The 22,651-nt window shown below is 39.3% G+C and overlaps 1 protein-coding gene and 1 pseudogene across 4 annotated transcripts in view; one reads left to right on the forward strand and one right to left on the reverse strand.

Moving 5' to 3' along the window:
• ZCCHC7 (zinc finger CCHC-type containing 7) overlaps positions 1-22,651 on the reverse strand; it is a 489,275-nt gene that overhangs the window by 160,093 nt on the left and 306,531 nt on the right. For all 4 annotated transcript variants that reach the window (XM_033917137.1, XM_033917162.1, XM_033917145.1 and 1 more), the window contains exon 6: positions 20,464-20,499. In XM_033917137.1, the coding sequence (XP_033773028.1) occupies positions 20,464-20,499 (36 nt within the window). The remainder of the gene's footprint in view (positions 1-20,463; positions 20,500-22,651) is intronic.
• LOC117346914 lies at positions 10,582-11,065 on the forward strand (annotated as a pseudogene).

Raw genomic sequence — 22,651 nt, forward strand, 5'->3', positions numbered from 1 at the left:
AACATTTCTACACATATACAATATACCACTCCTTCCCCCCACTTGTAAATTAGTAATAAAAGACATAACCATTCAACAAATTCTCTGTGGAAGTGGAGTCTGGATTCTCTATATAGATTTGGTCAGAATCTCCATATAAACCCTGAAGCTCCAGTTCTGTATCACGAACTCCAATTCCTCCACAATAGAGCTCTTTCTCTTTTAATTCACCATACAAAAAATATTTGAATTGTGATCATCTTAGGAACAGCACATGCTCCTTTCACTGCAGGGCACTGTTTAAAGCAGATGGGGCTTCTTTTGAGCAGCAGCAGATGGCTGCTTGATCAGTGAGTTCCCAACAATCACATTGCAGGAATCTCCCACCTATAACAATTATCACTTGTTGAGAAGTGGAGATATAATCTAATAGCTGTTCTATCTAGAAGGAGCATGCTGGGCTGCAAAATAAGCAATATTAAGCATCATTTCTTGAAAGCAAGTTGGAGTGCTTCACTTGAGGTCCAGGTATCAGAAGAATGGCAATGATGGAAAGACCTGATCTGGGGAGTGCACCAATGGAGAGCGAATTGAGACATAAAAGAGGTAAGCCATCACGAAAGCTGATCTCCAAAATATGATAGCAGAACTTAAATGAGAGAGAACACAAAGTTGTGAGTTAAAATCCTTATTGATGGGCCTAACAGCCCATGGAAAATCATGCCATGTGTAGGAAGCCAAAACACTCTCAATAACACCATTCATGCAGCCATGCATTCATCTCCAGGATGTGAGCTTCTTTGCCTTGGCCTTTACCCTCAACAGGAAGGATCAAGAACACCACCCCCTAGTCTATCACAATATTATGCCTGCATAATAAATCAGAACCTATTATAACATCAACTGATATATCAGGGCACTGCACCAAAGTCTGAAAGGAATCATTCCTTATTTTAATCTGCAATTTCCAGTACTGGTACCCCATCTTGGCATCTCAAAAAAGTGGACTTTATGGAATGTGATTCTACAGGAACAAAACAAGTATCAAAGCAGCACCAGTATCTCCAAATGCTAACATTTTCCTGTGTCCTTGGTGAAATCAGATCAAAAGTCTGCCACCTGGACCTTACTGCAAATTAGCAAAATAAAATCCACTGGACAGATATTTGGTTTAGATGAGCTGTCTCATCTCATGCTTCATTGAAATCTTTCTCTGAAGGAGGAGCTGACGGGATTTTCTAGGCAGCTCTATCTTTTTCCTTCTCTGGAGAAAGATGTCTCTTTTTTACAAGATTTTACTGCAGTGACTTTCAAGTACCCATGCAGTAGGGCAGACATGTCAAACTCTGGCCCGCGGCATAGTAATATTTGGTCCGCCAGACATTTTCAACTTTCCACTTAAGCTGGCCCACCGGTACAAGCGCCGCATCAGAAATTTCAACTTAAGCTGGCCCACCAGTACAAGAACCACGTCAGCAGCCTGCAGAGGATCACTGGTCGGGTGTAGCGATCCCTGCAGGCTGCCGTAGCCTCAGCAGCATATTCAATCTGTTGCGGTCCGTACATCAGAGGAGGGGCGGGACCGCGGCAGAGGGAAGTACTGTGGAGGCCAACTCTACAGCCTTTGCTGGGCCCTCTCCCCTCCCAGCGCCCCAATCGTCTCATGCCGAGGGACCCCCACCCCCTGTGCCCCACGATACAGGAAAACATTAAGTGCCCAGAGAAGGGGCTTGCTTGCAAGCCTTTTTGATCAAGGAGGAGCAGAGAACACCTTGGCATGCAGCCGGCAGGTACGTTTCGGGAGACCAAGGTGTGCAAACCTCAGGATGCAGTTCTGCCCTCCGATGGTGCTTATAAAGAAGCTCCTGTGGGCGTTGTCCAGACCTAGGCAGCAGATCGCAGAAGTTTGCAGAGTGTGAAACTTGAAGGAAATGGAAAGCATGTGGCAGTTGAAAGGCTCAGCGAGATCTCCCCAACAGTTTAAAAGTTTGTTTTTGCCGGTTTCAGTTTCTTTTACCTCTCGACGGACCTCAACACCTCCCCCCACGGACCGCGAGCACTCGGGGCAGAGCGGGAGCAGAGTAAGGCACACTCTGGGCGTGGGAGTGAACTCCGCCCCCTCCCCTCCCGACGATGCACCGCTGAGCCAGTTGGAAGGCTCAGCGGGATCTCCCCAACAGTTTAAAAGTTAGATTTTGCCGGTTTTAGTTTCTTTTACCTTCTCGCCGGTCCTCAACACCTCTCTCCACAACCCACTCTCCTACCCAGACACTAAACACAGCCAACAACCTAACCACTGGAAACTACACTGCCTCTACCAGCAGCCCCACCTCCATAATGAAGCTAATTCCACAAACAAACACCCAGATTATCCTATTAATAATCCTTCTCATATCCAGCTGTAAGGTAGAAGCAAATAACCTACCCAACATTCCCACTAGCTCAATTGCAATCAAAACCCTTCACCCTAACAGGAGAGTTCCAATAGACAGAAACTCTAACCACCAAACAAGCGTTCAACACCCCATAACACCAGCATGGGGAAGAAGAGCAACACAACCCAAGACCAAACCGCACCATAACCCAAATTCACTCATCTACCCTAAAACGATTCACAACCACCAAACAGAAACCACCACCCTTAACTGTGCCTACTTAAACGTCAGAGCCCTAGGTCCAAAAACAGAACTTATAAAAACCTGGATAAAAAACGAAAACCTAGACTGCCTCTTCCTCACAGAAACCTGGCTAACATCGGACACAGACTCAAGAATTACAGAAGTCTGCCCTCAAGGATACAAAATTACAGTGACCTGCAGAGAGAAAAAAGAGGAGGTGGATTAGCGATCTTACTCAAAGACTCCCTAACCTTAAACATATTGGAAAAAACTTCCACCCCTTACATGGACCTTTTAGCATGTCAAATCTCTTCCAATGCACTGAAAAACTCACTAAACTGCATGCTCTGTTATATAACACCGGGAAACTGGGCCATGGTTAGATCCGAATTTGAAAACTTCATATACCAAAACTCACTTACAGCAGCACACAATCTTATCCTAGGAGACCTAAACCTTCATCTTGAAGACCATTCATCCAAGCCAGTAGACAATCTACTTTCTTTCCTCAATGCCCTATCCTTCCAAATTTTAAACCCACAAACTACTCATGAGAAAGGACACCAACTGGACATTGCAGCCTTCATGACCCATCAAACATCTACTTCAGAAATTCAAACGTCTAATGGAACCTGGTCCCCCATCCCTCTGGTCAGACCACTACACTTACACCTTCAACATCATCTGGACCAAAACCAAATCCAAACCAATATCCAAAATAGTAACCTACACATCACGCAAACGCATCGAGCCCGCCATTTTCTGGTCAAAAGTAAACAAAACAATCCAAGAAGATAACCCCAAAGACTTCATTTCACACTGGGGCTATTTGAGCAACAACATCCTTGATGAACAAGCCCCACTTCGAACCAAAACCAGAACATGCAGACGATCAGACCAATGGTTCGACGAAGAATTACTCCTACTCAAGAGACAATGTAGACGTCTGGAAAGAAAATGGAGAAAAACCAACCAAGATCACACGAAAACCACCTGGAAAAAAATTAACAAACAATACAAACTTCTATTAAAAAAAAAGAGAAAAAAACATTACACCAACTTAATAGGCACGGAAACCCAAGACACCAAAAAACTATTCCAAATATTAAAAGATCTAACTAACACCATACCCTATTTGACCACTAACAATAACTCCTCCCCTTCAGCCTCCCTCCTAGCTGAACACTTCAAGAATAAAATTACAAACACCAGAGCTACTCTCATTAGTAACCCAACCCACCTACTCGAAGTCACAATACTCCCCACGGAAATTGAATCTTGTGCTGCAGACAGATCTTGGTCCCAATTCCCTAAGATACATTGGACCGAATTCAACAAACTCTACAATAAGTACAGCCACGCATCATGTGAACTCAACCACTGCCCGCCATATCTCCTGTCATCAGCGAGCACTAAGTTCCGTACCTTACTCCTACACTGGATACAAACCATGCTCACAGATGGCATTTTCCCGAATGACCTCAGCAAAATCATCATCACCCCAATCTTAAAAGACCCAAAAGGACCAACAGACCTCTCATCCAACTACAGACCAATAGCCTCAATACCTCTATATATCAAACTAACAGAAGGATTAATAGCCAAATTCCTCACCAACTATCTGGAGGACCATAACTTACTCCATCCCACGCAATCTGGCTTCAGAACTAACTTCAGCACAGAGACACTACTAATCGACACAGCAAGACAACATCTCAGCATTGGAAAAAAAATGCTGCTCATAGAGTTGGACCTGACGGCGGCATTTGACCTGGTAGACCATAACATCCTACTGCAAATCTTGGACTCAATAGGCATCTCAGATAAAGTATACTCATGGTTTGAAGGTTTCTTAAAATCCAGGACATACAAAGTAAAATCAGACAAAGAAAAATCCAAACCTTGGGTTCCACAAGGGTCCCCACTGTCCCCTACTTTCTTCAACCTATATACGGCCTCTCTTGGCATTTACCTGAACAAACAAGGCCTATCCTCTTATAGCTATGCTGATGACATCACCATCCTCATTCCTTTCGACCAACCAATGCTCTTAATGTCAGACACACTATACAGAACTCTTGCTACAGTTACGACTTGGATGGAAGACCACAAACTGAAACTCAACCCAGACAAAACTAAATTCATCCTCCTAGAAAATAACAAAATCCCAACCATAACCAACTTAGAAATCAACTCTATCAACTACCCTTTGCAAACCACCCTAAAACTTCTAGGTATGACTATTGACAGAGGCTGCACCATGCAACCACAAATTAACAAAACAATACAGAAATCTTTCGCAGTTATGAGAAACCTTAGACAAGTCCGAAAATTCTTTGAAAAAAAACAATTTCAGCTCCTAGTACAATCTCTAATCCTAAGTATCCTAGACTATTGCAACATCCTCTACCTCTCCTGCCCTGCAATAATGATTAAACAACTACAGACAATTCAGAATACAGCTCTGAGACTCGTCTATTCATTGAAAAAACATGATCACATTACTGAGGCATTCATCAATTCTCATTGGCTTCCAATCCAGGAAAGAATACAATTTAAATTCTACTGTATACTATTGCCCAACCTACCTAAATGACCACCTCATCCAAACCACCTCTACCAGGCATAGAAAAACACACACCCCATTCACATCCCCCCCAATCAAAGAAGTAAAATGGAAAAAACTATACAACGGACTACTGGCCACTCAGGTAGCGAAGATAGACAAACAAGTCTCCAACCTATTGACAACAACCCCAGACTACAAGATGTTCAGAAAGGAAATAAAAACTATACTCTTCAAGAAATCCCTTAATAAAGCTTAATACCATGATAAAGCTTAACACCCCTCTTACCATCCCCTCCCTAACCCCAGATCTTACTTTTCCCTCTCTTGGAAACCTTCTCTGATCTAACGTTGTAACCCTTCTTCCATAACTCTTTTTGTAATCCACTTTGAACCGAAAGGTAATGGCGGAATAGAAATCTGTAATGTAATGTAGTAAAGTAAGTAATAGCTAGGAACTTTGCTTGAATATACCCTCACTGCAAACCAAAAGGAAAAAATATATATTTATAACCCTCCAGAGCTGGTGTTAGACAGCAAGCGTGAACTAGGATCTAAAAGAGAGAGAGGAAGTCTTTTTTAATTTATTTTGTTTACATCGCAGAGCCGGTGTGGGGTTGGAGAGATGGTAACCCTATACTTCTACTAAGACTAAGGGGTCCTTTTATTAAGGAGCGCATTTAGCTTGCACTAAATCAGTTAGTGTACCTTAACAAAAGGACCCCTAAGTATCTTAATAAAAAATTCGGCCCACGACTTAGCCTATGTTTTAGATTTTGGTCCCTTATGTAATTGAGTTTGACACTCCTGCAGTAGGGGTACCGTTGGGTTTCTTTTGTTATCTCATTATGCTGTATTCTTACCATTAGATTTTAAAATAACACATGCATGCATTCAGGATTCTGTATATGTGCATGAAAGTGATGTATTTTGGATTGCAGTCTTTTCTTTGTATTGTGATAGATTAGGGCACATTAGGGTTCATTTCCTGTCATTGTGCTTGACTCATATGGCTGATTTACTTTTAGACATTCATTGCTTTCACATTCAAATATCCAGCTGAGGCATGCACACCTAATGCCTAAGAACATACAGCTGTTAATTTAATAGGATGCATGCTCTGACAAATTTATCTAAAGTCTTCAGTATCTATGCTGCAATCATTCCTCTTGCCTTTTCCCCATCAGTCAGTCCAACCATGACGAACAGCAAAATTGCCCTGTGAACATAGTCCTCAGTTTCCTCATTCTTGTCCTGTTGGATAACAGCATTTTAAGCTTTAAACTTTCCCATGCCAAATAAAATGCAAGCAGCTTGTAGCTAAATGGAGTAAGAAAGATGCCGTCTGTTTGGCCATACTAATAACCTTTGCCAGATGCTCTGCCTATTCAAGTTTAGCACAAAAATGAATATTTTGTAATTATTTATTGAATTTAATCATATATACAAGTATAAACTTGAAAGGAAATGCAAGCTGATCTTTACAACCCAACAAGCAAATGCTATACACTCAGTAGGAAACACAAAGACAGCAGCTCACGTCAAAGACCACAAATGAAGGAAATGAAGCCTTAAGTAGAGAAATAAAACTAAGGAAAAAAAGATAAGCAATTTGACAATGCTGAGACTGCTACATGACTTACACTAATAATAAGTTGAATTTGCCCAAAACTCGTGGCGGTGTCAATTTTCCTGATCTTTTCTTCTATCACAAAGCTTTTATACTAAGGCAATCTCTTCTTTGGTTTACCTTGCCTACCTCTGTTGACATCCCTTGCTGGCTTTCTCTAGAGCGCAACCTGCTCTTTCCTCTCTCTACCTCTAGGCCAGGGGTAGGCAATTCCGGGCCTCGAGAGCCGGAGCTAAGTCAGGTTTTCAGGATATCCACAATAAATATGCATGAGAAAGATTTGCATCTCTAGGAGGCAGTGCATGCAAATCCATCTCATACATATTCATTGTGGATATCCTGAAAACCTGACTTGGATCCGGCTCTCAAGGACTGGAATTGCCTACCCCTGCTCTAGGCTGCTAGGCAAGTTCAAATCTAATCCCATTCTCAAACACTCTTTTGAACAGCTATCCCACTTCGACTCTCTCCAAACTGTTCCTGTTTCTAGCTCCTTTTGTATGCCCCTTTGGCACAATCCACTCATACTTATGGACAAAAAGCCCATCTCTTGGCAGCTCTGGCAGCCAGCGGAGGTTTGGGATCTTAGTGCTTTCATCCATTCCCACACGAAACTTTGGAAACCCTTCTCACACATTCAATCTGAATTCTCATTATCCTCCTCCCAATTCTTCGCTTGGCTTCAACTCCGCTCAGCTATTCGTAAAAGTGCCATCTCAATTTCCTCCTTGAATCCAACTCCTAGTATTCATCAATCCTGTACTACTCTTCTCTCTAGTGTTCATGTAGCTTCTAAGCTATATAAATTATTCAAGCTAACATTACTGCCTAACTTAAATGGTCTCCAAAAACAGTGGACAATGGAGTTGGGCCATGATATCTCTGACCACTACTGGCAATGCCTCTGGCGTAATTCTTTCAAACCCTCCAGATTTGGGGGGATGCTGCTGATGCTGTTTTTTCTGTTGTGGTCTGGAAAGAGGAGCAGACTTTGGAGTATAACATTTCTGGTATGAGGAGGTGGACTCGTAAGATTTAGAGGCAGAAGACTTAGCCTTAGGCCTCAGCAGCAAATTAAGATTTTTCATGCTTTGAAAGTTTTTTAGTTGCATTCTGAATGGTGTCCCCAAAAAGTTCATCTCCTAGACATGGAATATTAGCTAACTGGTCTTGAAGGTTAGGATCCATGTCCGTTACTCTTAACCATGCAAGCCTCCTCATGGCTACTGAGATTGCAGATACTCTAGAAGAGAGCTCAAAGGTATCGTAAGAGGATTGTGCCTTGTGTTGCCCGAGCTGCTGAAGAGTATGGAACATATGCTGAAACTCTGATTTCCTATGTGATGGCAGATATTTGAAGTAAGTTGGCATAGTTTTGACCCAGTACTTCAACTAGCAAGTGAAATAAAAGTTGTAATTTATGACTCTATTAGTGAGCACTGATCGACCTGGAGGGACAGAAGCGTAGATTTTTTAAGGAGCAGATTTCTTAAGAGTGGACTCCACTATAAAAGACTGGTGAGAGAGTTGGGGCTTATTGAAATCAGGAATAGTGATGATCCTGTATTGAGCCAAGCTTTCTGGGAGCAGCTGGTACAGAATAAGGGGAGTCCCAATTCTTATGAAGAGTTTCTTTTAGGATACCATGTAAAGGAAGTTTTGAGTAGTTCCTTAGGGGGATGTTTGATATCCATGGTCTCCATGTACTCTTCTGAATATTTAGAATCTGCCTCCAATTTTACTGCCAGGTCTTTACTCATCTGCCTGATGAAGCAGGTAAAAGAGACTGGTACAGAAGGAGAAGGCTCCCTATGGGAAGTAGAACAAGCAGAATGCTCTGCATGGGAACCCTAAGCTTCCATAGAAGAGGGAGATGCCTCACGAACAGACTGGAGATGTAGATCAGAATCCACAGGAATTTTTCTCGGTACTGACCAGATGAAGCATGTGACACAGATCACTTACACTTGGTCCGAGCATGTAGGAGAAATATGCTTGGACTTGGAAGAATGCTTGCATGGAGACGAATGTCTGGAGCAACTAAATCTATGCCCAGAAGAATGATGCTTCTTATGTATATGCTCCAAAGAAATGGATCGGTACCTTGAGGCATGATGCTTCGGTGAAGGAGATCGGCGTTTTGAAGACAGGTGCAGAGAAGCATGGCTCGATGAAGATGATTGGTGCCGCAGAGGCGGTACCAATGATGCAGTGGTGGTATCTGCATCTTGCTTGAAGCGACACTCAGGCTGGGCCGGTAGCACAGGAGTCGACATGGGAGTGACCATCTGGAACATATCCCCAAACTCCAGCTTAGAGAACATCGAGCTTCTCTTTGAAGGCTTGCACCGATACCTGTGGCTTGGACACCGGTATTAATGGTGCTGCAGCTTGCGCTGGAGAGGATGATATAGATTAAGATGCACCCCTCGAGGTTGAAGCGAGCCGCATCAAGGGTCTATGTACCTTTGTGGCCTGAGACACCATCTAGGAAGCTGGAGGCTTCTTAGCTGGCTTACCTAATGGGGATATAATTTGTGATTCTAGAAATAAAGCCTAAATGGAGGAAAAGATCTTAGACTTACCACTTAGGCTTTATTTCTAGAATATCAACTTGTGGTGGTACTTGTTTTCGACTGTTGATATACATCTTTCACTATTAGTTTTGATATAGTTTGTGACACAGACATGGAAGCAGGTACCTCGGATGATGGTGACGCCTTCGATGCCGAAGGTTTAGACCATGTCAAAGGTACCTGTGATGCATCTTTAGTACTGAAAAGTTGTTTCTGCTGAAGAAGACGATTTTTGATGGAATGCTTCTGGAATGTAGAGCAGCGCAAACAAGACTCTAAGTGGTGGTCTGGACCCAGGCACTGGATACACTACTTGTGGGGATCACTTAGAGAAATAGTGCGCTGGCACCTGCCACACTTTTAAAAACTGGTTAAGGGGTGGGACATGTGAGGGAAATTCGCCTCAGCCAAATCAAACTTGGAGGGCTGAGGCGGAGGCAAAGGCTCTGCCATCAAAAACAGCTAAACGGAAAAATAAAAGGAATGCAAAGTTCTTTTTTTACTATTTATTAAGAAAGAAAAAAAGAAAGGTAAAAAGAAAGAAACAACAGTAATTTCACGAGAGAGAAGGCCCAAATCAAACGTAGAATGTTTAACACATGGCTTAATAGCTCCGCGGAACACTGAGAACTGAGGAGATGCGAGCCTACGTCGGGCAGGAAGGCACTCGCGCATGCATGGTACAGTCAGTCGTGAACTTTCTAAAGTTCTTAAAGTGCAACAGCGCATTTGCAGCTGTCCGCATTGGGGCTCCGTGGACGATGTCACCCACATGTGAGAATATGCTGCCTGCTTGTCCTGAGATAAAGATAAATACATAACGACCCTGACTGAATCCTTCAAACAAAAAGGATACAACCCTTAAACAGTCTCAAAGATTATTGCCTCATCCCTTAAAACAACCAGAGAAAACTTACTATACTACAAGGTCAAGAAATCCAGACAGGACCACCTTGGTAATGACACACAATCAATAGCTGGAAAAACTAAGAAAAAGTATACGAGATCTACAACTACTTTTTGTAAAGATGAGCCCCCACCCAAAATGTAAGATTTTGGAGAGGTGATGTTGAAGCAAGACAAGTCCACAATGATATAATGTGGCGGCCTTACAATCCCCCTGGTCCTGGGTTCAATACCCTCTGTAGAAGGTTCAGTAGGAAGTGAAATTAATGACAAGGATAGCCAAGAGTGATTGCATAAAGAATATACATGGCTGCTCGACTTTTGGTGCAGGGCGATTGGCCGCATGTGCTGAGGAAGGTAGAAACAGAAGTCTGGGTGGTGTGTAAAATCCCTCTATGGCAGCCTGAAATGTCAAGGCTTGGGTTCAGATGGGCTTCTGGAAATCAGTGCATCAGAAGGCTTTGTTGTAAATGAAGTTAAAAAGAAAAGCATAGTTATTTCATGCCTTGAGGAAAATGTTACATCCAAATTTTTGGTTCCATACACAACATTTTCAAGAATTCATGAAAAAAGTATCACACATTTGGATGTTTCCAGTGGGGGAGGGCTTGGAAGCACAGATGGAACAATGAAAATCTCGCAGACCACCAATGGAGAAACTCAGAGAATACTGGAAGGCCACATCTATAATGTGAACTGCTGCAAGTTCTTCCCCTCTGGGCTTGTAGTTCTGAGTGGAGGAATGGATGCCCAGTTGAAGATCTGGTCAACAGAAAATGATGGCAGCTAGCAATGTAAGGCTGGGCTGACACTTCTCCAAGTAGATGAATTACTAAAAGAAATATTCCCAGTTATACCTGTGAGACCTTCCATCAGCCACCCAATCTGAAACAAACATTAGTATAAAGCAAGCTCCCCACCCAAACCAATGATGAAGAGAATGGAACACATCCTTGTGGTGTGACAAACTGCAAACTGTGCAAGCACATCTCAAAGGATTCTACAGTCACTCATATGGGGAAAAAAATCAGCATAAAAGGATAGTAACATAAATATAGTAGATGACGGCATTTAAAGACCCAAATGGTCCATCCAGTCTGCCCAACCTGATTCAATTTAACATTTTTTTTTCTTCTTAGCTATTTCTGGGCAAGAATCCAAAGTTCTGCCCGGTACTGTGTGTATGATGGTGATAATTGTTTTATGCAGAATATAGAGGGGTAGGCCATAACCAATATGAATTATATACAATTTTAGTTAGGACCTTAAAAGACACTAATATTATATGAAAGATGTAGTTGAAATCCTTCAGAAACTTGTGACACAGGAAAGAAAGCACACAGAGTACATATTTTTCCTTAATAGAACACTATTTTGGTTTAATGTCTGGAACAAGATGCTGGACCCATAACTTAATGGTTCCCTGAAAATAAGCTTAAAGTCACACTAACATATTTGTCACTTGAAGAGTTGGGGAAAATCATGTGACTATAACCATGTGATTGTAGCCTACAGAAGTGTATTGTCTAATAAACGGGACAGTCTCTGTAAACGAGATATTTGCAATAGAATGGAACATGTCTACAAGGTCAACATGACCTCAGTAAGCATGTTGTTCACTTCCTTCTATTGCTGACAGAGCATGTGATGAGTTAAGCCATTGTTACTAAGGAAAAATACTAACAAAGTAAAATTAACAGAACTCCATGTGACTTGAATAGAACCAATAGAATATTGTTGATGCAATTTATAAATGGACTGTGATTGGAAGATGTACCTACTACATATGTTTAATAATGAATTAATTGATGTCATTATTCCAATAAAATGACCAGTTACCTGCATTTGAGAAGCCTTTCTGACATCCCATTATTAAGAAGATGCAGAAATGCTTCTCAAAGCTTTGACTATTAACCACACTTTTGTGTAGATTCCTTTCTTTGGTCTCCTCTGAGGTAGAATTAAGAACTAACGAATATATGGAAGAATTGGGGGGCATATACTGTATGTAGCCTGTCCACATAGTTTTTTCAACCAAACACTTAGGTTTCAATTACTGAAGTCTCTATCAAAGCTCACTTCAACCCATCTATACCACCCCAGCCTTTGAAGCCCACCCAAGCCCATTCTCAACTAAATGGCCATATACAGACAGACTGTGCAAGTCTGCCCAGTACTGGCCTTAGTTCTTCAATATTTAATATTTTCTGATTCTAGATCCTCTGTGTTCATCCCATGCTTTATTGAACTCTGTCACCATTTTCCTCTCTACCACCTCTCTCGGGAGCGCATTCCAGCCATCCACCACCCTCTGCATAAAGAGGAATTTCCTTACATTGCTCTTGAGTCTACCACCCCTCAGCTTCAAATTATGTCCTCTGGTTTTACCATTTTCCTTTCTCTAGAAAAGATTTTGTTCTACGTTAATACCTTTCAAGTATCTGAACATCTGAATCCATATCTCCCCTGTCCCTCCTTTCTTCTAGGGCAATATTCTTCAACCTTTTGACACCTATGGACCGGCGGGAATAAAATAATTATTTTGCGGACCGGCAGTTGAAAAACACTGGCCTAAGTCGTGCTCATCTCCACCCAATCTCTGCACCAGACCCTGCCCCCATAATAATACTAATTGTAACACCATTTTTTCCATTCATTTTTCATATATATATATATATATATATACATACACACACACACAATATAATCGTATTAACAACACATAATGGTTGACCACAAAATTAAAATACACAAAGCACACTGTAAGCTTTTCAACATTCTTTCCTACTAGAAAACAGATAACCCCATGCAAATGTAGGACCAAAAACTAAAAGTACTAATATTTACAAACAAACCCTAAGATGCAAGACTTTGCAATCAGTACAAACCCAGATCAACACGGCATCTTCGGGCTGGCTCCCTGAGTGCTGCAGTGCACAAATCTGTGGGAAAAGGCTCCTTGCACGCGTCCCACACCTCATCTGGAAGCCTTCCCTCTGACGTTGTGTCGTCAGAGAGAAGGCTTCCAGTTCAGGCGCAGGACATGCATAGGGGTCTTATTCCATGGCTTTGTGCACTTCAGCACTCAGGGAGGCGGCCCAAAGATGCTGCATTGATCGCACCGTGGACCGGCAGCTGAAGAACAATGTCTTCTGCCCGATGGACCTTTTGGCCCTGTGGACCGGCAGAAAACTTCTGCAGACTGGCGGTTGAAGAACACTGTTCTAGGGTATACATATTCAGGGCTTCCGGCCTCTGCTCATATGTCTTCTGGCGCAAACCTCCTATTATTTTTGTCGCCCTCCTCTGGACCACTTCAAGTCTTCTTACATCCTTCGCCAGATACAGTCTCCAAAACTGAAAACAATACTCAGATGGGGCCTCACCACGACCTGTACAGGGGCATCAACACCTTCTTCCTTCTACTGGCTATGCCTCTCTTTACACAACCCAGCATCCTTCTGGCAGCAGCCATTGCCTTGTCACACTGTTTTTTCGCCTTTAGATCTTCGGACACTATCACCCCAAGGTCCCTCTCCCCGTCCGTGCATATCAGCCTCTCACTTCCTAGCATATACAGTTCCTTCCGATTATTAATCCCCAAATGTATTACTCTGCATTTCTTTGCATTGAATTTTAGTTGCCAGATATTAGACCATTCCTTTAACTTTTGCAGATCCTTTTTCATATTTTCCACTCCCTCTTTGGTGTCTACTCTATTACAAATCTTGGCATCATCCGCAAAAAGGCAAACTTTTCCTTCTAACCCTTCAGCAATGTCACTCACAAACATACTGAACAGGATCGGCCCCAGCATCGAACTCACCTTTCCTTCCTCCAAGCGACTTCCATTAACCACTACCCTCTGGCGTCTGTCCGACAGCCAGTTTCTAATCCAGTTCACCACTTTGGGTCCTAACTTCAGCCCTTCAAGTTTGTTCAAGAGCCTCCTATGAGGAACCATATCAAAGGCTTTGCTGAAATCTAAGTAAATTACATCTAGCATATGTCCTCGATCCAGTTGTTACCGTTTGGATCTTATCTTTGCAAACTTGGAATTTCAGCTCCGACAGAAATTAAATTTAAAAAAAAGAGAATGACTGCAGATGGTGGATGATGAAATACATGTTTTCTTGTCGACTATCGAGACGCATTTTGAATTACTTTACACTCAAAAACAAGCACATCCATTGCATTGATTAGCAATTCTATTCTATCTACCTTAGTTTCACTGTTACAATTACCCATATACTGTATAGCTTAAAGAACTCTCAAAAATTAATTTTTTGTTGGTTTTGCAATTTTATAATCTCAATTATAATGTGCCATGAAAAACGTTTGCTCCATTTAGTGTGCCGGAGCTAAAAAAAAATTAGAGACAGTTTGATCTATCCCAAAGTTTTTTATTGTTGCCATTATTTTTTTTAAATTTGAATTTAAGTCCAATCGTGCCTATTATAGAACAACATGGATTTAAATGCTACTTATTTGCAGATGATGTGCAACTTTGAACAGATTTTGAGCAGGAACAGAATGATTCAACGAGGAGACTGGATATCTGTCTAAGAGATTTCCATGTGATTAAAACTGAATTTAGCAAAAACTCACTATATGGAGTTTTCAAGGTCAAATTAATTACAGTCTACTCAAGGGGTGGGAGGGTAGGGGGGGTTGTTTGGGGGGCTGGGAGGTCGGGAGGGGGGAGTGGTGTTGTGGGTATCCTTGCTATACTGTGAGCTTGTTCTCTGTCTCACCTTGTGATTTTGCTCGTTCTCATTGTTAAGCTCAATAAAATATATAAATTGTGGAATGAGTTACCTTTGGAGCTCTGTCAAATACACTTTTATGAAATCTTTGAAAGCTTGATTTTTTTAAAGAAATGTTTTATTAAGTTATCTGGATGGAAATATGAAAGCAGTGGGGATGCATTATGTATGATTTTTTTTTTTATTATAATTCGCTTTAGACTTTTATGTAAAGTAAAGCTAAGCTTCAATTTCTACTTGGGCTCCATCCAATGATGTCACCCATACATGAGGGCTGCTAACCAGTTTTTTTCTGGTAGAATTTTTTCTTTCTGAGGGATATAACCACAATGCACTTGTTCCTAGTTTCCCTGATATACATGAATTCAATTTTAAAACTCTGTATTAAATCTGTAAATGTGCTCCTTATATACATCTAATCTTTGAATAATAAAATATGAGGCTTATACAATGCTTGTTTACCTTTTTGAATTTTTGCATGAATCATTTTAATTTCATAGGATTGATACCTGTAGGATATTAATCACATGTGATTTTGTTTAATTCATTCTGAAACTTGAACATAACTTACAGAGGTAAAAATGAACTGTTAAAAAAAATAATTAAAATGAAAACCTCAACTGAAGCTTAGGGTACAACAGAGAAATAAAAATGCTATCCATATCGATATACAAGAATAAACAGTTTGATCAATTTCACAAGATTTTCAAAATGAAAATAAACCCAATTCAGAATTTGATTTCCAACTATTACTGCTATGGATATTTATGGATAATACTGCATTAATCTCACAAACAAGCTGGACATAATTAGACATAATAATAAGCTAGTCAGCATGAGTGAGACTAGATGCACCATCAGGAAAAAAATATGAAGCCTAGTTCATGTTATGTGGATAGGTAGGTTAACTTTGTTGTGTTTCTTAAGGTGAAATAAGGCTTTAAACTGGGAATTTTAGTATGGTATTTTCTTTGCAGTAAACATTAGGAAAACTGCCTTAGATCTTAGCCAAGGGAAAATATTGTGAACTTTGTATCCCTATTAATGTCTTTCAGAGATAATCTAAATTAACCACTAACAAGAGACCTCTTGAGCAAAAAAAAATCTTACAAATGTAAATATCTTATAAATCACAACATTGCAACCCTCAATTACTGTATTCACCATTTTTCCCCATAAAATCATGCAACTACACTGCAACATTAATGTCAAAAATGTTAAAAAAATTATGATTGCTGTGAAAACCAAATCTGATTGTTTCATCCCTTGACATACAAATATATGATTAATATAGGCAGTTTGCCTTCCCTCCCTCCCATCCCTTGTGCAGCAGGACCCTTGAGAGAGCTCCCCCTCCCCCAACCCTGAGCACCCGCACCCGCTACGCAGCCGAATCCCCATCCTTCTCTCCCTCTCATCGGAACCTGGCCACGAGCCCTAATTACCTCCCTAAGCAGCGTCGGGCTGGCAGCACTCTAACAGGCTGCTTCAGCCTTGTCCACCCATGAACTCTGCCACGTTACCGATGATGTGTTTTGCTGGGGATCATACTACAAAGCAACGTAGGTGCATACACTGTTTTTATCAAATAAACACCCTTGTGGGCTTTTCACACAGGTGCCCTGTAATGCTCCCTTTAAAGGACTGGCTAGGTATATGCAAATTTTTTTTCATGTGAACGACAAGTTTAAAAAACCCAGATTTGCAAATATTTTTGTGAGCGACCATATAAAATCTGTGAGCAATGTGCCTAGAATGTATAAGCAATTGTTCATGTGCTCAGCTTAGAGGGAACATAGGTGCCCTGTTATAAAATTAACCCCTGTTATTTTACAGAGTTGAAAACAAATTTACACAGGCAAGCTTTATCACCTGTGTGAAATCTAAGTAAATTACATCTAGCATATGTCCTCGATCCAGTTGTTACCGTTTGGATCTTATCTTTGCAAACTTGGAATTTCAGCTCCGACAGAAATTAAATTTAAAAAAAAGAGAATGACTGCAGATGGTGGATGATGAAATACATGTTTTCTTGTCGACTATCGAGACGCATTTTGAATTACTTTACACTCAAAAACAAGCACATCCATTGCATTGATTAGCAATTCTATTCTATCTACCTTAGTTTCACTGTTACAATTACCCATATACTGTATAGCTTAAAGAACTCTCAAAAATTAATTTTTTGTTGGTTTTGCAATTTTATAATCTCAATTATAGTGTGCCTGTGCAGTGCTGATCACACATCCTTTAAATATTACCATTGGCTAATATGGGGGGTCTTTTACTAAGGTGCGCTAGCTGATTTAGCACGTGCTTAAATGCTAACGCATCCATAGAATGGGCATATTAGCATTTAGCATGTGCCAAATTGGCTAGCGAACCTTACTAAAAGACCCCCATGATTAGGTAGACTTTTGTGTCTAACAGGCATAGCAACAAATACTTTTCTATCGCTTTATTACCTAGTTACCTTTCAAATATTATTCTGCATGTTTGTGAGTGGCATTAAAAATATATTTAACAAATAATCATTTTAAATTTAACTCCCTTCATGCCAAAAATTATATAAGTGCAATGTGGATCTTGTCTGTTCAGCTACTTGTGAGTATAAGAAACTACACTTCTCCCTCCGTATTCGCAGTTTCGATTATTCACGGTTTTTAGCTTGCTGCTCCTCCCCCCAAATTACATCAGCTTACATAGAGAAATCGCTGATTCCCAGCACTTTCTTCACCGTGTTTTGCTTCTCCTTCAGGAACAGATCAAGTCTCCCACCATGTTATTTGCAATTTCACTATATTCACGATGATTTTTAATAGAAAACAGTGAATAACATATGAAAAAGTTATTTGCGAGTTTTCTGTATTTGTAGTTCTGTTAATCCCCTATCACAACAAATCTGGAGGGAGAAGTGTACCTCGCTAAGTAGAGTGCTGCAACACTTATGAATTTCAAAGTAACAAAATATATGAAATATCAACTGTTAATAATTTTTGAGGCTGAAGTTGTGTAGTATGCAAAGGTTACTGTGTGACAGTAGGTGGCACTCTCTCTCTTAATATAAAGATGAGTAATGCAAAGAAATTTCAAAAAAAGCAACATAAACAAAAGCATTATGTTACAATATAGACATTTAATTAATCAATTTCATTTTATATGTGTTCTTTAAAAATTCAATTGCATAAACCTTTTTAAAAAGATGTTCTTAAGTGATATTGACAGATTGCATAATATTTTCCATGTAGCTACAAATGTTAAGTTAGTATCTGGAAATATATAAATATTGTGGATCAGATTATTTTTGGCTAGCAGTTTTTAACCCTTGGCTTTACATATGATATTCTATGTCTGGACATGAACGCATATCTGACTTCTGCACCTCATCCAATAAGCCACCCCTGTAGCTATTCACAGAAAGCTGCACTTGCAGCAAGCTAGCAATAACCAGAATTTTAATGGCATTGCTGAACAAATCTAGTTCTGTGAAAGCACATCATACTGAACAATTCCTTATTTTCCTATAGATTTAATATCCATCTACAAAGACTGCAGAAAAAGCAAGCTGAAGTTATAATTGCATAAGAGATTTAAACAATAAGGAAGCTGTTTTTCAAGATAAATGTCTTATATGGAAAGAATCTATTTCAATGTACTACTTGCACAGCATTGATCATTCTGTATGACACACTATTTACATACTGAGAATGTATGCACATTTCCAGATAATGTAGAATGATTAATGCACATTTCTATGTGGGCATCAAATATTTTTTTACTTGCAGTTATTGAGTGGTTAACAGTTATGACCAAAATTATCTATTAAATAATAATCAGTTAAAATTCACTCAACACAAAGGCCAATTTCAAAAGCATCTTTTATTCAAAAAGTTATTTTTCTATACTTTGTATTATCCAGGAAAAATTATCAGACACCTTTCACTATCAAAAGTGCTGCATGATAAAAAAAAAAAAAGCAAACCTTCAGATATACCAATTACTACATAGTTTCTGATCAGTAAAGTCAGCAATTCAGAAAAGCAGGGAGAATACAGAGTTAGTAGAATCAAACCAAATTTATTATAAGAAATCCAACAAAATAGTTGTTGGGTAGAGATGATAACTTTATAGAGTTATAAGCTTTCATGATAACTATAGTCTATGACATGGTTTGAGGAAGGAATCTTAATATTGGAAACTTGATTCTTTTTAGTTTCTACCCTTATTAAATAAACATGAATTTAAATGAATGCCTATATTTCTACACTTATATTAGCCCTACTAACTACATGATGTATGACAGAACTGAAAATTCAAATATTTCCAATAGGAACTTCTCAGCAAAAAAGCCAACATACTTTTAATACGAATTACTATAACAACCCATGTTCAAAACTGAAGTTCAAAATTAGGAAAGGATAAAAAATGATTTTACCGGTTTCTTTCTCCACAAAATTAATAACAAAAAATGTACACACTTTCACTTGGCAAGAAATACATCTGGAAACAACCATTATAAAAAAAACCTATTAAGCAAACTGTGCACCAAATACATAAATGATAAAACATTACTGATTTCTTTTCATTTATAAAATACACCCAATCCAATAAAATATATATAGTATGTATGCATGTTGATGATAATATTACTGATCTAACTCTAGTTAATTATAAGCTCTTGTGAACTACCATAACTTCAATTTATCAAATCCAAACTACTAAAAATAAACTTTGATTTCACTCAAGTATAATTACTATTTTGAACCAAGAGCTGATTATTTTAAGGATTCATAGTGAGTACAACAGGTGCACAAAAGACACACCAAATGTCTTCACTGTCCCGGTGTACTATTGGCAGTAGGAAAACTACTGAAGCAAGCTTAAGATTTTCTTTGGGTGGCATAAAGTTCAAATAATGTGACAATAAATGAAATACAGTTTGACTAAAATCTTTATTTGGAGAATCTTACCTAAATAACCTTACAAACAGTTTTCCCAGAGACAATTTAAGGTGTCTGTAATTTTGCTTCTATGTGATTAAATCCAATATTTACCAAGAATAAATGTTAAATAATTTAAAAAGCACTTGTAGCATTACTGTGTATATGTGCCACATGCAATAAACGTTTTTTTCTTTGCAAATGCAATATTTATAGCCTGAATAGATGCAAAGAACAGAGCAGAGCAACAGGATGTAAAATAATAAAATTAAAATAGCCCACAGTAACAAAAGAAACCAGCAATTTAAAATACTATGAATAACTAGGAGTTTGGGGTATTGTTGCTTCATTCAGTCTTACAAACCTCTAGTTTTTCATTATCAATCTAAGGAGGAGATTTGTCTATATTTTATAGGAAGCAGCTCACAGAACAGTAAATAAGTTGTAGATTGGAGAAAACGTAAAAACCTGTTTCTACTTACAGTTAAATGATACTGCCTCCATATTTCTGGACAAGCCTGGAAAATAAAAATATTGATCAGCTGAGAGCATGAAACAAGGTGCTTTACAGCCTGTTGATTTTGGCATAATGTAGTATCCCCTGGTTTCAGTCACAAGAAAATAAGAAGCTTAACTGAAAGGGCCTTCATTTCAACTTCACAAACTTTGCTACACAGTTTAATTGAATTTTATACTAGTCTAACACATTCCTCATCGTTGTAAAAAAAACAAAACAATTAAAAGATCAGCAAATTAAGTCATCCCCCTCCCTTTCTCCCCCTAAAGTAAAGTGTTGGGAATCAATACACCTTTCAGTGTAGGTTAAAACCATTATATTTTAAACTATTTCACATTCAAAAGTTTTCTTAAATCCCCTTAAGTAACTGTGGGAAAACAAAATCAAGTTTATTTCTTTTAAATTTTATCTCACTTCTAATTGTATTCCTTCATTTATCTTACAAAATAGATACTGTGAATAGAGAGAATAAGTCTAAAGTAAGCAGATATTTTCCCTTTGAAAATTACATACGTAGACACCTCTACGCCTGTTCTCTATCTTGCAAAAATTCCCAAATATTTTTACAGTCCAAATCCTACCCCAACACCACTCCCAGGAATACCTCTGCCCAAATCAGATAAACTTATGAATATAAAAGGTGTATGTGCTTGAGTTTGGGGGTATATAGTAAACTATACAACATATAAGCCTTTACTGCAAGAAAATCCCAGGTGTTTGGTTTTTTTTTACATTTATATTCAACCTCGACAGATTACAGTAATAACAGACATCTAAAACATACCAAAACATATATAGTTTAGTTTATTTACTACCACACTATACCAACTTTCATATCAAATACACCAAAGTGGTATCCAGATTTCAAAAAAATGCACACACGAAACAAGAAAAACATAACTGACATATACATAATCCACAACTCTGTTTTACCAGAGATATATACCTTTTAAACTTATACCCAAATTGCTTTGGAAAAAATAATATTGATTAAAATTGCAAGGGAAATGAACATCAGAAGGCATTTTTGATATGTCTAAATCCAAGTTTGGACCATTAAAAAAGCACAAAGGGCCTTCAAGTTCCTTTGTGGTTTGTATTCTGAATCCCTCTTTTCTATGGTTTAAATCCGAGTTTGGACATTTTATAGAACACACATAAAAATCCAATAGTGAACATGATCATTTTTGAGACAGAAAAACATCTTATCTTTTTGTTTTTTTTAAAAATGGCCATTTCATAGATGTTTGTGCACAGTGCATCAACCTTTATGAACCATAAAAAAAAAAAAGTCTAAAAGAAATGTGCACAAAACAAGCCACTGGGATGTAGGAACGGACAGCATTTTAGTAGACTGGCCACACAGACATCCCAGCAGAAAGGTGTGCCACTGCAATGTACTTCACATAAAAAGTCCCAGGTACACATTTCACTATACCCTTCATATTGTATGGTGAGCACTGCAAAAATCACCCAAAACTTGCTAGAGTGTTTCCCCCGAAAATAAGACCTAGTGTCCTAGCGCATTTTTTGGGCCCAAAATTAATATAAGCCAATGTCTTATTTTCGGGGAAGCACGGTAGTAATAAACCATCAGAAGACCGCAATGACGTAACAGATCGATAAACCTTTAAATTGGCAGAAATCAAAGGAAAAATCATACAAGTCAAAACTTTTAAAACCAAACAGTGTATTTTAAATTTAAATATGTTGCTCTAAAGGTAACCAGACTACCCCCCCCTGATCTTTCCATCTCTCCCTCCCATCCGAACCCCATCAACCGCGAGACCGAAATACCTTGTTCCAAACAGTAGTATTGGCAGCAATCTAGACAGGTTGCTTCGCGACCTTCTCCCACTGGAGTGTTCCTCTGCTGCATCACTGATGATGTCATCAGCAACGCGGCACACGGAACGCCCCAGCAGGAGAAGGACGCAAAGCAGCTTGTCTAGATTGCTGCCAACGTTGCCATTTGCAGTCGGCGGGGTTTGAATGGGAGGGAGAGATGGAAGGGTCATCGAGGGGGGGTATACGGCGCAGCGGGAAAAGCACTGCTACCGGCAAATCCAGCACTTCAAGTTTCAAGTCAAGTTTCAAGTTTATTAGTATTTGATGAATTGCTAAATCCGTCTGCAAAGCGATGTACAAAAATA

The sequence above is a fragment of the Geotrypetes seraphini genome, chromosome 1, assembly GCF_902459505.1.
Source record: "Geotrypetes seraphini chromosome 1, aGeoSer1.1, whole genome shotgun sequence".
Taxonomy (NCBI): domain Eukaryota; kingdom Metazoa; phylum Chordata; class Amphibia; order Gymnophiona; family Dermophiidae; genus Geotrypetes; species Geotrypetes seraphini.